This window comes from Gouania willdenowi, chromosome 12, assembly GCF_900634775.1.
Source record: "Gouania willdenowi chromosome 12, fGouWil2.1, whole genome shotgun sequence".
Taxonomy (NCBI): Eukaryota; Metazoa; Chordata; class Actinopteri; order Blenniiformes; family Gobiesocidae; genus Gouania; species Gouania willdenowi.
Window position 1 is genome coordinate 26,956,731 of NC_041055.1, and position 16,042 is coordinate 26,972,772.

General features: G+C 36.0%; 2 protein-coding genes across 4 annotated transcripts in view; both read left to right on the forward strand.

The window, feature by feature from the left end:
* LOC114472800 (nipped-B-like protein B) overlaps positions 1-1,355 on the forward strand; it is a 35,763-nt gene extending 34,408 nt beyond the window's left edge. For 2 of the 3 annotated variants that reach the window (XM_028462047.1, XM_028462049.1), the window contains exon 47: positions 459-815. In XM_028462047.1, the coding sequence (XP_028317848.1) occupies positions 459-815 (357 nt within the window). Of the gene's footprint in view, positions 1-458 lie in introns of all 3 variants that reach the window. The other variant, XM_028462048.1, reaches the window with a different exon arrangement.
* Positions 1,356-1,778: 423 nt separating this feature from the next.
* On the forward strand, positions 1,779-15,846 carry klhl8 (kelch-like family member 8). The gene is made up of 12 exons (XM_028462050.1): positions 1,779-1,906; positions 4,390-4,610; positions 4,783-4,844; positions 7,145-7,310; positions 7,410-7,730; positions 8,406-8,592; positions 9,779-9,922; positions 10,185-10,296; positions 10,698-10,866; positions 12,593-12,752; positions 13,680-13,881; positions 14,608-15,846. Exons 2-12 carry the CDS (start codon positions 4,413-4,415, stop codon positions 14,729-14,731), a joined length of 1,845 nt encoding a protein of 614 aa, XP_028317851.1. The 5' UTR covers positions 1,779-1,906; positions 4,390-4,412; the 3' UTR covers positions 14,732-15,846.
* The last annotated feature ends 196 nt before the right edge of the window (positions 15,847-16,042 follow it).

Here is a 16,042-nt window from a genome sequence, read left to right on the forward strand (position 1 = left end):
ATTGCAATACACAGGCAGACAAGTTTTACACAGCTCAAAACGCATCTATTCAGACTTGCTTTTAACTCCTAAAACTACTCTTAGCAGTAAAACTTTCATTATTACTATTTTATTATTGCTGTACTTTTATTGTAAAGTGTCTTTGAGTTTTTTTGAGAAGCACTATAAAAATAACGATATTATTTATTATAATAAAACAGCTTGATCCCCAGAGGAACACCTATGTGTTCAGCACATTGAAAAAATATCATTATGATAATTTTATGCTTAATCAATTGTACCCATCATACCCAGAGTCAACTGTTATTTTTTGAATGATAAACATTGACTGGGGTCAAATTGTTCCCAAGGATAATAGGAGGGTTAAAGGTGCTGCGGTGACATTTGTTCATTTGAAAGCTAGGAAATGTACATGATTTCTCTGACTGATAAAATAAAACTCTCTCTTTGATTCACAGAGAAAGTCCAGAAAAGGAGACTCGGCCGAGGATTCAGCTCAAACGAACGAGAGCCTGGAGGAAATGGACATCATCGCCATCTGTTGTTCAAAGTACAAAGACAGGCCTCAGATCGCCCAGATCATCCGTAAGATTAAAGGTGGATACAGCGTGCACTGGATGACTGGCTCCTACTCTGGACCCTGGGTGGTGGCGAAGAAAAGAGACGGTCGTAAAAAGGTGCCTTGGGTCGACAGCATCAGAGAGTCAGACATCATTTTCAGAAAGATCTCCTTGACCAGCGGACAGAAGCTCTCCCCCAAAGTGGCACAGACGTTGCGGAAGCTTTATGCTGCCAAGGAGGGGAATAAAAGTTAATGTAATGAAACCACTCAGACCCCCACTGTTCAAAATCTAAGGATTCAGCATGTTCCGTTCAGAGAGTCTTTAGATTTAAGGTTAAAACGAGAGAAGGAGATGTTTGGGGAAAACGTTGTCTTGGAGATCCTTCGCTGTTGTGCAGCAACCTGGTTTCTCTACTTTTTACTCCTGCTGTATTATAGTTTAACTCAAACATGTTTATATCTGGACATAATGCTGTAAAAAGTTGATTGTTGGATTTTAGTGTATTACAATGTTCTTTATAAAGTGGGTTTTTAAAAAAAAATAAAAAAAAATTGTAGCACCATATGAATTTATTCACTCGACCTAAACTCCAACGCATTTCCATTTCTTTTTCTGATTTTTTTTTTTTTTGAACAACTTGTTGTTTATGCCCACTGTGTTACTAATTACCTTTGATATAATTTATTTATGTTCAACACAGTGCTTTCTCTGTGCCGGTTTTTGTTTTTGATATAGATTTTGATGTTTTAGAGCACAGAGTAACAAAAAAGTTACCACCAAACCCTCTCTCCTCTGGTGGATTAAATACTACAATAAATCTTTCTTATGTCTTTGTTACTTGTTGGTGCTTTTATTCTTCACCCACATTCTTATTATGTGCGTTGAGTTCTGACTAACTGGCTTATTTGATGTAAATACTTTCAACAGAGTTGTTACCAAAATAAGAGGCACATTTATCCCTGAAAAGACAATTTTACGCCTCTACATGAGGACTACATGAGACCAATTGTATTGGTGAAATATACAATATCTCATTCATATTTAATTATGGTTGCCATAAACCTCATCAATTACGGTACATTTGTAGTTTAAACCTTAAAAAGGCGGTTCATAGAACGTTTTAGAAATGTTGATCATCAGCTGTCTAAATAAACAAGATTAAAATTATTTTTCAACTGACAGTTGTAAAAACTCATATACATACATGCTTTGGACTGTACTTCTCCGGTTTGGGTTTTAATACTACATTTCCCAGAATACCTATGGAACCACAACAAGCGTGCCGTTGCCAAAGATTCCCATGAAGGAAAGCTTCGTTTAAAGCAGTCTTTCTGCGCCATGAGGTAGGTAAATACGAATAAATGGACTTTGTATGAAGGTTGTCTCATATATTTTTATAGCTTTTAGCAGGCAGTGTTCAGTATAGTTGTGATTTAACGCCTGCCAATAATGTTAGCTTTCCTATCTATGCTAGCAGATGCAGCTAGCAAACGAGATAGGAATTAATCCGGTTTTATTTCTATGGTTGCTGGTTATTTATACGGATACTGGGTGGTTTAACTCCTAAATGGCTGTCATTTTTAAAAGATTACTCTTGATTTTAGTCAATTCTTCGTAAATATGTGGGGTTTTTCCTTTGAAAAGACCAGTAGAGCCAATGTTAATGCTTTTGGACAGCTAGTTACCAGGTAACATTTGACCTGATAAATACATAGTAAATAAATCTTAACACTAAAAATATTGTAAAAGGGAAATAAATACTTTGGTGATTCCACTCTGTGCTTTCAAACCTTTATCCATTCTCACAGTCACAATGGGATTATATTCAGTATGTGAATAAGTAAGAAAGCAAAAAATAAATAAAACTATCAATATGACATGTAGGTAAAACGTTCATCCACTGATACAGAATAAACTGCTGTGTTGGTGGTTTAAATTTGAATTGGAATATTTATTATGAGGGATTCTATAAACCAGATGTGTCAAACTCATGGCTCGGGGCCCAAATCCGGCCCTTTGGAGCATCCAGTTCGGCCTGCAGGAGAAAGTAAAAAATGACAGAGAGAACATAAATCATTGTGTAAATGAAACTCAGCAATATTTGCAGGGACTCAAAGTTTTCCCGGTGCTTATGTTGCTTATGATTGCAATCATTTTTTATGTTAAACCGTTTAAAAATTGTTTCAAATTCCTTCAATTTCCCTGAAATTATGACATTTCCCTAAATTATATAAATTGCTACAAAATCCGGGAAAATGTTTAAGTGAGGATCCTGTTGGGACTGATATGTCACTTAAATTCTTGGATATGTTGGTATCTTACATATTTTGTATTTTATGTATACGTAGAAGTGCAAACTTGAAACAATGGTAAAATAATGTTGAAATGACTAATTTTCCTGCATAAAATCTGACACCCACTGGAGATCAAACTGCTCTGTATTTGGCCCCTGATCTAAAAGAGTTTGACACCCCTGATATACACCATCCATGCTGAAACTGAGCAAAACAAGACACAAGGTAGTTCTGCAACATCAGCAAGGTTTTGCTTCGGCAAAGAATTTTGAGATTTTCAGAAACACAAAAAACGCTGGTAAAAACATGGGCATTGATTTGTAAATAAATACATTTTTAAAAATTACGTTTTTTTTTTTTTTAAACTCGAATTTGCAAAATAAAAATCATTTTTATCTACAAATTTGATAAATCGATTACAGTAAATTGATTTTTTTTGCCCAGTCCTAATTTCACCGCACAAGTATTTTTTTGATCAAAAAAAAAAAAAAGTCTGATTTTTTTTTTTTTTTTTTTTAATCATGGTTTTTAACAAAAAAACAAATACAATTAATTGCGCTAACATGCACAGCATGCAAACACTACATCATTGTTAAACTACCTCACACCTCAGTGCATTTTAGTTTGGAAATTGATAGCACTTTATTTTCATAAATTATACTGGTCACTTTTATAGATGTATTGGGTTACTTTTAAAAGAAGAAAACATTTAAAAAATTAACAGAATCAGAATCTTTTTTGAAAAATAGAATTTGATAAACAGACCTTTTGTGTTTGATATTGGTACTTGAATTACAGTTAATTACCATTTATGTGTTCTAGCAAGTTTAAAAAAGATGAAATAAATTGTATTTCTTACCATTTTGTATTTGCGATATATATCGTATTGTTTAGTGTCAGGATATATCGTACTGTGACATGTGAATCGTATCGTATCGTCAGATTCATGTCAATGCACACCCCTAAAAGTCACCCATAAAAGCACTTTTATCTGAGAGGACTAGCAATGAGTGGGTGACACACTAAGTCTATTCAGTGCCAGAGGCTTTGCTTGAATAAAAAAAAGAAAGACAGAGCATTATCTGTAAGGTGTGGGCGGAGCTTTGGCCTCAGGATGTCTGCGCTCAGATTCTGTGCTCGCAGACAGATGAGCCGTAGGGAGCGTTTCATCAGATTCAGGATTAGGTAGGAAGTTGTTCTTGTTCTTGTTTCTTCTGTGAAAACTGATGCTGCTATGGTTCACATTTTCTCTTCCCTGGCTTCCTTTTTTATGTGATACTAACACTGGGAGAAATAGACTAGGGATATCATTACTTGTTTCTTTCTAACAAGCAATAAAACGTGATGTTTTCTTCTCGAGTTTGGATTTTTTGTTTTGAAGTTGTTTATATAGTCCTGAATAGTTAAGATATGTATTTGTATTAGCTTCTCTGCTTTCATAGACACACATTATTTTGGAAAAATTGCTGTAAATGCTGTAAAAATGAAAGATTATGACTCATTGAGACAAACGTGATGCTGTCTTGTTTTAGGTGTCACTCTCTGTAAACCCGCTATGGCACCCGGGGACGTGGTGCCGGACCATGGCAAGCAACTGAAGTCCAAGGAGAAGAAGCCTGGGAGCAGGGCGTCAAAGACAGAATGTGAGCCAGACGGATCCTTTGTGTTTGAAGCTAACGAAGCCTGGAAGGACTTCCACAATTCACTGAGGCATTTCTACGAAGTAGGGGAGCTCTGTGATGTTACATTAAAGGTGGGTGGACTACTGGACCTGTTTGGCTTTAGGGAAATACTTAAATCACCAAGCAGGTCTTTCGTTTTAATTGAATTTGCGTTAATAATTAATATTCCTTTTTATGTTACAATTTAGTTAGAAAATGTTCTTTCTTATAACGTAAAATGTACTGTTTCGTCTCTCGTTGTAGGTTGGCAGTCGATTGATACCATGTCACAAGCTCGTGTTGGCTTGTGTTATCCCTTATTTTAGGTGAGTGCAAAGCTTTGATTCTAAAAATAGTCTTGGTTGTTACAAAGCATTACACCATCAAGAACCTGTTGTGTTCCTGGCGTTAGAATTGTATATTTTAAAGGAAGGAAATATTTCTCCACTTGTGTCTGCAAACAGCAGCATAACTGTACTACACTAGACTAAATGAGGCATCGTTTCTTATCACATACCAACACAGCACCTGTTCCTCCAGATCTGTGTGCAGCTTTGGGACACAATAGTCATTTGTTAAAGCCAAACATGAATCAGTGTTGTATCGTAAGCCGACCTGTGTTTTCTTTCTTCATTGTGAAATATACACCTGGGCAAATGAGACAATCTGATCCCTCAGTTGTAGAAAATGGTGGTGGGACAATGTATAAATACGTAATAAATGAATGCATTCTACCAGGGTTGGGGTCAATTACATTTTAAAATTACAATTACGACTTAAATTATTCATGTTCAATTACAACTCAATTCTGATTACTGTAACCAACATATTTTCTGATTTTAATTAAAATTACAATTAATTCCCCTCTGAAAGTAAATCACAATTATGTACGCAATTACTAAAGTTCAATTACAATTAATCACAATTACTGATTCTGAAATAAATAACTCCATAAAAGTTCACCATAATCTTGTGTTAGCTTTCTGTTAGCGAAAACAATATATATGATTTAGTTAGTTTCTCATCTCTTTGTTACCTTGTTAGGCTTCCTAGTCCATGAAAATATTGGTATTAATATTTTTGTTGTGGGCGTCTGAGCTGTTTATGTGTCAGTGTAACGATTCACTAAACTCCCGATACGATTCGATTCACGATACTGGGTTCACGATACGATTCTCTCACGATTTATTTTACAAAATGAGACTGTAGACAAATGATGACTGAAAAATATTATTTTTTTCTTCAAAAATAAAAATACTGTACTATTTTCTTTTATCTTTCATTGTTTAAAGAATCTCTTGATAAACTATGCAAAACAATGCAATTCAATTAAAAATAAATCCTGAATGAAATAAATAAAGAAATAGTACAAATGAAGAAGAAGCCTATTCATTTCAATTCTGGCTCTACAGTAAACTATGCAAAACTGCAACTGAAAATGTATTTTGTGCCTTAACAATTGGACTTTAAAACAAATCGCATTTCAAAGAAATAATATAAATAAACAAACAATGGCTTTCATTCTTTCCTCTCTGTGCCCCTCTTACCTTGGATTACTAGTTATTTCTTTCTTTCTCACCTCTTTCATTTTGTCTTGGGGAAGCCAAAATGCTTCCACACTTCTGATTTAAAACACGGTGGTGCGTCCTGAATTTCAAATTCTAAATAGATAGCACCCTTTGCTGTAAAAAAAAAAAAAGATTTTTTTTTTTTAAGTACTGCAATTGAATTTCAGAGCATTGATATGAACCGTGACACCTTTGAATCGATTTTTAACTGCCTCACGATTCATCTTTACATCCCTAGTCAGTATACCCCTCAATTTTAATTTCATGTCTTTTTAAATGTTAAAATGATCCTCAAGAGAACTGACAGATAAACTTGATGTGAAACATATTTTAATAATTGTTAACTACATATGTCTAAGCCATAGAACTATAAAATGCTTCCTCATTTTTGCGTTTAATTAAACTGTAAATGACAGTTTTTAAAGAATGTTTTTGCCAATTACAATTACAAAGTGAATTATCTGAACTCAGTTACAATTCAATTGCAATTACAACAGCTACATTACAATTATAATTATGTTTGTACTGGTAATTATAATTAATTACCAATTACATGATTGCATTTATTATTGACCCTAACTCTGCTTTCTGCTTTATTTTTAAACTTTTAATATTTTACATGTGACATACTAAGACAGTAAAATACATACAGCCAAGCACAAAGTATACATAAAAATACAGTACTTAGTCCAGAGTTTATCCTAAACACTAGCAGACCTGGATAAACAAACAAAGACAAAATCACTATACAAAACAACTAAATACACAATAATAACATTGAGGCTATTAACATCATATTAAAATATCCACAATTTAGCCACAAACACATTGAGTGTAATGGGGGTCATCTAAAGTTTTAAATACTCCATAATATGTTTCCACGTGCTGTAAAATGTATGTAGGTTCAAATCTCAGTTTTTAAATGTGGAAAATTCTCTCAGCCAAGCTTCAAATATAGGTGAGGCGTCACATTTCCCCATTTTCGTAACGCCTCTTTTTGCAATAACCATACCATGACTAAACATTGAACAGAATTCAACCCTGCTTTCTACACACAGGGCCATGTTTCTGTCAGAGATGTCAGAGGCCAAGCAGGAACTGATTGAGATCAAGGACTTTGACGGGGATGCAATCCAGGATCTGGTGCACTTTGCGTACTCCTCCAAGCTGACTTTAACCGTGGACAATGTGCAACCATTGCTTTATGCTGCCTGTATTCTTCAGGTGAAAACAACAAACAAACCGACAATATGAACTTTTATCTCTTTGGGCAAAATGTTTAGCGTTTCATTTGATTTTTTTTTAAAATTTTGAATCTGTTAGGTTGAGCTAGTGGCCAGAGCCTGCTGTGAGTACATGAAGGCCCATTTTCACCCCACCAACTGCCTGGCTGTTCGAACCTTCGCCGAGAGCCACAACCGCGTGGACCTGATGGACATGGCCGACCGCTACGCCTGCGAGCACTTTACTGAGGTGGTGGAGTGTGAGGACTTTACGTGTGTGTCGCCGCAACATCTGCGCACGTTATTGTCCTCCAGTGAGCTGAACATCCACTCAGAATCTCAGGTGTACAATGCGGCAGTAAAATGGCTGAAGGCAAACCCACAACACCATGAAGCCTGGCTGGACCAGATCGTGTCTCAGGTTGGCGAAGAAATAGAACAAAATGCACAACAGAAAAAAGACTTCAGTGCTTTTTTTTTTTTTTTTCAATTTGAGCTCATTTTTGCTTGTTTTTACCTTTTTTCTGCAACTACACCAATCTTGCCAAATATTAACCTATTTTCATCACTTTTTCTTGCCATTTTGTTGCTCCTTTTAAAGCTTTTTTGCTACATTACTCCCATTTCTGCCACTTCTCCATTAATTTCAATGCCTTTTCTCCACACTTTTTCCACTTTTAAGACATTTTCGGTACTTCTAAATTGTTCTTATTACTTATTTTTCTGTCCATTTGCTACTTTTAACCAACGTCTTTGGTTTTTAAATTCCACCTCTTCCAGCGTTTTTGTTCACTTTTAGCCCATTTTACAAGGATTTACATCTTTAAGATGACTATATACTATCACAGTGGATATTATTCAGATAAATAAATAAATGTGGTTATCACAGATTCACAAAACAATGGACCACAGTTATGGAATGTAATACATATTTTTTAAATGTATTTATGCTTTCATCAGTATTGTAATTTGAACATTTTTTGTTCTGTTTTACGTAGACTGTATTCCTATATTTACATTTCACCCAAATGTTTATTGAAACATTTATGTGTGATACTGTTCACCCTTATGTAACCATTTCACTGTTTTTCATCAGGTGCGCCTCCCATTACTCCCAGTAGACTTTCTGACTGGTACAGTGGCAAAAGACGACATGATTAACGGTAACCTGAACTGTCGCGACCTGATGGACGAAGCTCGAAACTACCACCTGCACCTCAGCAACAAGGTGGTACCAGACTTTGAATACTCAGTCCGCACCATTCCCCGAAAGCACACTGCAGGTATTGCAACACTTTAATGGTGGTTTGTTGTGACTTTGTAGCTGTTATTAACACACAGCCTTTAATTCTCCCGAGACGACAGACACACAACCACCCTCATACTAACGTATAGCTTTCTACATGTTGCTGGGCTACTGCTGACAGTGTCCTATTTAAAACCTGTGTAATAGGTCATGAGCCGTCCTCAAGTGCACACACTATTTTTATTCATGTATACACATCACTACACTGTGGGGAAAAAAGGAAAGGCATTCACCTAATCTAATTAAAGGCAGTTTGAGAAAATAGCCACATTATCTTCAGTGAGCCATGACATCTTAAATCTGACAAAAAAATGATCAAAGGGCCACCTTATCAACATTCATGTCAGCATTTAGAATAATGACCAATCTGAGCGTTAACACAGGAAAGAACAAAGAGTTTATATAATTATTTTGTGTGTTTTTTTTCATTCTGTGTATGTTTGTTGTCTTGATTGTTGTGATTGCATTTTGTGCATTTCTGTTGTCCTATTTGGACTCATTTTTTGTATTTATGTTGTCATTTAGCATTTTTTGGAGTAATTTTTGTGTATTTCTGTTCTCATTTTGCTTGTTTGTTTGTACTGTGGGTTTGCTGAGTAATTATTTGTGTATTTCTTCTCTTTTTGCATACTTTTGTTCTTATTTTATGTAATTTTGTATACTATTTTTTTAGTCATTTTATATATTTTTGTTTTCATTTTGTGTTTTTCGGAGTAATTTTGTGTATTACTGTGTGTTTTTGGAGTATTTTCTCTGTTTTTCTTGTCTTTTACTGTATTTTTCTGTAATGTAATTTGGATGTATTCTTGCTTTTGTTTTGTGTATTTTTGTGTATTGTTTTGTACGTTTACTTTGGGGGCCGCATATACTTAGACCGAGGCCCCTGGGCCGCCATTTGTATTAATGCACATTAATGTTAAACTTTACTATTTTTCCACCTGAAGTCTGCGGACGACTTGAGGTCAAACTGTGGCGTTTTTTGGCTGTTGAACTAAAATGATTTTGACAGCTCTGTCTTCCAGCATCATTATAAAAATATTACCGGAACTTTTGCTTATTTAACTGTTAGAATTTTATCAAATCCAATGCTGATTCTGAAATGTTAAAGAGAATCCAGGTCTTTTTCAGATGATAATTGTTTGTTCTAATCAACCGTTTGTCAGGAGTTTTATTCTGCGTTGGTGGCCGAGGGGGATCAGGAGACCCGTTCCGCAGCATTGAATGCTACTCCATCACTAAGAACAGCTGGTTCTTTGGTCCAGAAATGAACAGTAGGCGACGTCATGTGGGAGTCATTTCTGTTGGAGGTAAGAAAGATATTTTGGTGAATAAAATAATATATTCTAGTGATTGTGATAGTGATTATGGTTGTTTAAGTGTGATTTATATAATTGAATGGTGAGCATCACAGTCAGAAGAACTTGTAGAGTTGATGTTTCAGTTTGTTGGTTCACAGAGTAATTAATAACACATGAACCTATAATTATGTGTGTCACTGTGGTTCATCTGTCTTTATGATGTTGACACACGTGTGTTTTTTTCTTTTTTTTTTTCTTTTGTGTTACCCAGGAAAGGTTTATGCTGTTGGGGGCCATGATGGTAACGAACACTTGGGCGACATGGAGATGTTTGACCCACTCACCAACAAGTGGATGATGAAAGCTTCCATGAATACTAAAAGGTGCACTCACTCAATATGGAAGGGGAAAATGCTCTTACATTGGGATGAAGTCATTGAATTTTAAGGGTGGGAAAAATATTCATTCACAATTTCTTAAAAATATATTAATATAAAAAAAAAAATTCTTCCCACAGTAGATTTTTTATTTGAATTTTCATTTTTTCTATCATGTGTGCATATGTCTTCTTAAGTTAATACTACATGTAGCTTAGTACACTTTCACATGCAGTTGAAATAAATGTCAATTTTAATACTTGTAGAATTGTGATGAGTCAGAATCCCAATATAAACCAAAGTGGCGCTCAAGTATCATAATAAAATGGAATCAGAATAAAAGCATGTCGTCTCAGCTCTATCAGACTGAAAATCTGAGCTCAAATTTCTTTTCCTTGACTTTTCAGGAGGGGAATAGCGCTGGCTGCTCTCGGGGGTCCAATTTACGCCATCGGAGGTCTTGATGACAACTCTTGCTTCAACGATGTTGAACGCTACGACATCGAAAGTGACTCGTGGAGCGCCGTGGCTCCAATGAACACGCCCAGAGGAGGAGTTGGCTCTGTGGCATTAGGGGTGAGACATAAAGCAGTGGGACTGAACTAAACTTACTACACTAAAAGTTTACATATATATACAGTATATATTCATTCTCTATACTTATTATTATTACTATTATTATGATAATGTCAGTGTTATCTGTGATCTTTGCTAATGCTAGGCTAAAGATAATGCTAGGTTAATGCTATTGCTAGGTTATTGTTATTGCTAGGCTAATGCTAGGTTTATGCGATTGCTAGTTAATGTTAATGATTGATTGATTATACTTTATTAATCCCCGAAGGGAAATTCATTTTCAGTTACATCCTGACCAAGAAACATGTAAAGACAATCACATATAACATGGGGGGACAGGAACGGGAGAACTGTGGAGCAGCCAGCAGCAGGGCGGCGCTCCGTTTCATAGATGAGAAATATGGAACAATGGGTAAGAGAAAGAGGTAAAAAAAAAAAAGACAAAACCAAAGTAGGCCCTTCTAAAGAAGGGCAGAGTTTGGGATCATGAAAAAACCCCTCAGCAAACATTGTGACAAAAACCAACAAACACAGCATTCAATTCAATACGGCAGCACGTTAGCACCGGTCGATGGGTAGTTCGCAGGTCAGCCACAGGGTGGCGCATAGCCGTCCTTACTGCGCATTGCCTCATGCTGCCATCTGCAGGGAAGAAAGAGGGGTTGGGGCCAGAGGAGACGTTGAAAGAAAAACAGGTTGCTTGTTAGGTTATTGCTAATGTTAGATTAATGCTATTGCTAGGTTAATGCTAATACTAGGTTACTGTTAGATTAATGCTATTGCTAGCTTAATGTTAATGCTATTGCTAGGTTATTGTTATTGCTAGTTTAATGCTAATGTTAAGTTATTGCTAATACTAGGTTTATGCTAAACTAGGTTAATGTTAGATTAATGCTATTACTATGTTAATGTTAATGCTAATTCTAGGTTATTCTTATTGCTAGGTTAATGCTATTGCTTGGTTAACGTTAATGCTATTGTTAGGTTGCCATTGTAATGCTAATGCTAGGTTAATGTTAATCTTATTGTTAGGTTCATGCTAATGTTAAGTTATTGCTATGGCTAGGTTAATGCTATTACTAGGTTATTGTTATTGCTTGGTTAATGTTAATGCTATTGCTAGGTTAACGTTAATGCTGTTGTCAGGTTAATGCTATTGTCAGGGTGATGCTAATCATATGTTATTGCTAATGCTCGGTTAATGTTAATGCTATTTTTAGGTTAATGCTAATGTTAAGTTGTTGTTAATGCAAGGCTAATGTTCGGTTAATGCTCAGCTAATGCTCTTGATAGGTTAAAGGTAATGCTAGTCTGATGTTAATGCTAGGTTAATGTTAATACTAATTTATTGCTAATGTTAGGTTAATGCTATTGCTAGGTTAATGTTAATTTAATGTTAATGCTATTATGTTAATGTGAATGTTAGGTAAATAGAATGCTGGGCTAATGTTATGTTAATGCTCATGCTTGGCTAACGTTAGGTTAATGCTAATGCTAGCTAATGCTAATGCTAGGTTAATGCTAATCTAATGGAGTGCGACACAGGCCGGCACCTGCATCCTCACTTGCATTTTCTTCAGCAAATGCAAATATTCCAGTTAATTTAAGACAAATTCCTTGTATTATAAACTCTATCTAGTAATAAAACTTTTTCTGATTCTGATTCTAAATAGGGACAGTGACGAAGCCTCAGTAATAAAATTTATTTTAACCCTTTCTTTGTCAGAGTTTTGTGTATGCTGTAGGAGGAAACGATGGAGTGGCGTCGCTCTCCAGCGTGGAGCGATTCAACCCTCACCTCAACAAGTGGATAGAGGTCAGCGAAATGGGCCAGCGACGCGCTGGAAACGGAGTCAGCAAACTCAACGGCTGCCTCTATGTAGTTGGTAAGAAACAACTATTCCAGTCGGTTGGCAGATTCATTAATTCTCCACGTTAACTCCAATGTGACTGAAGCTGCTTTGACCTCAGTTAATTACATTGTTAATCTTCTCTACCGTGTTGCTGTCAAATCACATGCCTTTCGTGCACACCCTGTGGTTTACACCTAAATGTTGGAATCAGGAAAGACAAAAGTTCATGTTTCGTAAAGCTGTTGAGTTACTGATTGACAAAGAGCGATGGAAGTAGTTTTATAGCACCAATGTAATACAAAACACCATTTAAAGATCCATTAACATTTTTGTTATGTGCTGCTCTGTGCAGTACGTCACTTAATGTGTGATGTGTAATCATTACTTTCTTTATCACAACAGCTATTCTGTAATTAGTTAATTAAAATAATGTTGGTGGATGGGCTAAAAATCATAAAGATTAATAAAATAATTAGAAAAATATTGAATTTGAAGCATTTTTATGTTGCATCAGATATTGATTTATCTACCCCTTATCACTCAGTAAAATTTAAATATTTTTTTAAATATATTTTTAAATTTGGTAGCCAAAATTAATACTTATTACATATTGTAATTCTGTAATGTGAGAGTTAAATGTTTTGTAAAACTTTGTTCATTATTATTCCTTCCTTTCTTTGTTAAAATCTTATAAAATATTCTGGTCAATACTGAATTAGATAAAGTATTTTTTAGAGAGAAATTAATTACATCTTTATGTTCGATTTTTTTTTATACATATATATAACAACAGTGCCTATGATAGAAAGTTTTAGTTGAAAAAAATCTATCGATTCAGTTAAAAAATACTGTGGCGTATCAGTCTACTAGAAAAAAAATAATGATGCTCATGTTTGAGCTTTAATTAGATTTTTTGGGAAACCTTTGTAATAATCGTATTTTTGCCTCTCTGTTTTAAAGGCGGCTTTGATGACAACTCTCCTCTGAGCTCTGTGGAGCGCTTTGATCCGCGGATGCACCGCTGGCAGTACGTGTCCGAGCTCACCACCCCTCGAGGTGGAGTGGGCGTGGCCACCGTGATGGGCAGAGTGTTTGCAGTAGGCGGGCACAACGGAAACATTTACCTAAACACGGTGGAGGCTTTCGAGCCGCGAATGAACAGGTGAGAAATGTCACCCGCTGAGATTTGAAATGTATTCGTGGAAAGCCAGATATACAGTATATAGATACACCTACATCATACAACCAAATACAGCAAACTTATACATATACATACTTGCACATATATGCATACAAGGCAATATACATACATAAGTACAAGTTTCCACACATAGGTGCACATATATAACATATACATATATATGTATACATAATAATAATAATGGCTTGGATTTATATAGCGCTTTTTTCGAGGAGACTCAAAGCGTGTTACAGAAACCATTATTCATTCATTATTTATTCATTCATTATTCACACCACTCACTCACATCAGTCACACCGGCGGTGGTAAGCTACAATGTAGCCACAGCTGCGCTGGGGCATTCTGACAGAAGCGTGGCTGCTATTTCGTTGCTACAGCCCCTCTGACCACCACCAACATTCATGCACAATTCATACCCATGGATGGATTTCATTTTAATAATTTAATTACATTTGCATTGTAATTGACATGGACATTCTATAAAAACTCTCAATTACAATTTCAATAAATTCTGGTCATCGTAATCATAATTGAGTTGTAATTGAACATGGATAATTGAAGACAGAATTGTAGTAGAAAAATGTCATTGACTCCAACGCTGTTCCCAGATATTTGACAGAAAGCTATAAACTCTTCACCTCGTCATTTTGCAACCTGCGTTTTGACTTTTATCCACTTTGTGCTCAGATGGGAGTTGGTGGGCTCTGTGTCTCACTGCCGCGCTGGAGCCGGGGTCGCCGTCTGCTCGTCTCACATCAGCCAGATTCGAGACGTGGGTCAGGGATCCAGTAACGTGGTCAACTGCATGTGATGGCTCTCCACCTTCAGCAGGTGACCCCACTGCCAGATCACCGTCACCGCTGATTCCCCCCCCCCACACACACACACACACACACACACACACACACACTGCACTGCACAGCCTATGAAGCACACACGCCGACAGAGACTCCTTCCACTAAAGGATGACCAGAGAAGATGTTTGTTTTTCAGCTGGTGTTGCGTACAATCACTGATGATGTAGTCATTTGTACTGTATTTTATTCTATTGCTGTTAAAGGGAAAGTAGTGGCTGTGCCTCATCTTGCTGAAAGCGAGGTCTACCGTGCACAATAGGAAAAATTGACTTTACTATCGGCCAGTATGAAAGCGTTTTCACAGGTGTCTCTGATGTTAAAGGATTACTTTTCTTATTTCTCGTGTGAATAAAGGCGATTTATCAATCGTTTTGATTGCCCTCATCTTTGATTCATCACCAGCCCATAAGTAATAATAAGTCTTCTGTGGTCGCACTTCGGGTCAAATGAGACATTTTTAAATTTTAGAAACATTTATATAAATATAGATGGGCTTTATCTAAGATGTACGCGCATTGTTGTATCACACATAAAAACCAGCGTAACTGCCTGTTGAATCTCACTCGTTTACGTCAACTCCAGAACTGAATCGGGTTGAGATTTGATCACCGCACTAGATTTCACCTCTTTAGCTCTCTCTGAGTTTACCTTGTTTATCACTTTTATCTGTTTAACCCGTCACAGGCAGACGTTCAAGGGTGATTGTTTACTTACAGAAAAGAAAAGAGGTTTATGTCTGCAGATTGCTCAGATATATTTTAATATATGATAATATTTGTATTGTGAAGATGGGTGTATCTTCAGCTGCATTCTCAACCATACAATCTAATCCATGTCTGTGCACTATTTTCTAGAATAAATGTGAGATCTGTTCTTGCTGTTCATGATATTGTGTTTAAAGATGTTTTTTTGGTTTTTTTTTCTCCCCTAATGTCATTTTTCTGACATTATTAGGGCAGCAGATGAACTCTGAAAACAAATGAGTTACTGTTTGTAAAAAAAAAAATGTATCTATTGGATACAGAGTACTATTGGAATTATACCTGCAAAAATAAATAAATAAAAACTGTGTTTTTCTTCCACCACTTGACTCCTTGGACCTGTACTACAAAGCGGGATTTCCTCTTATTGCGCTAACTTCCGGAATTTATTCCTTGTGTCCTGTACTACGACGCTGGCTAACTTCTTACAGGGCTGAACAGCTAACAAACCTGGTCAGGAGTAGGTTGTGTTTTGGCTAGAATATGAGTGAGTATAAAAACCCT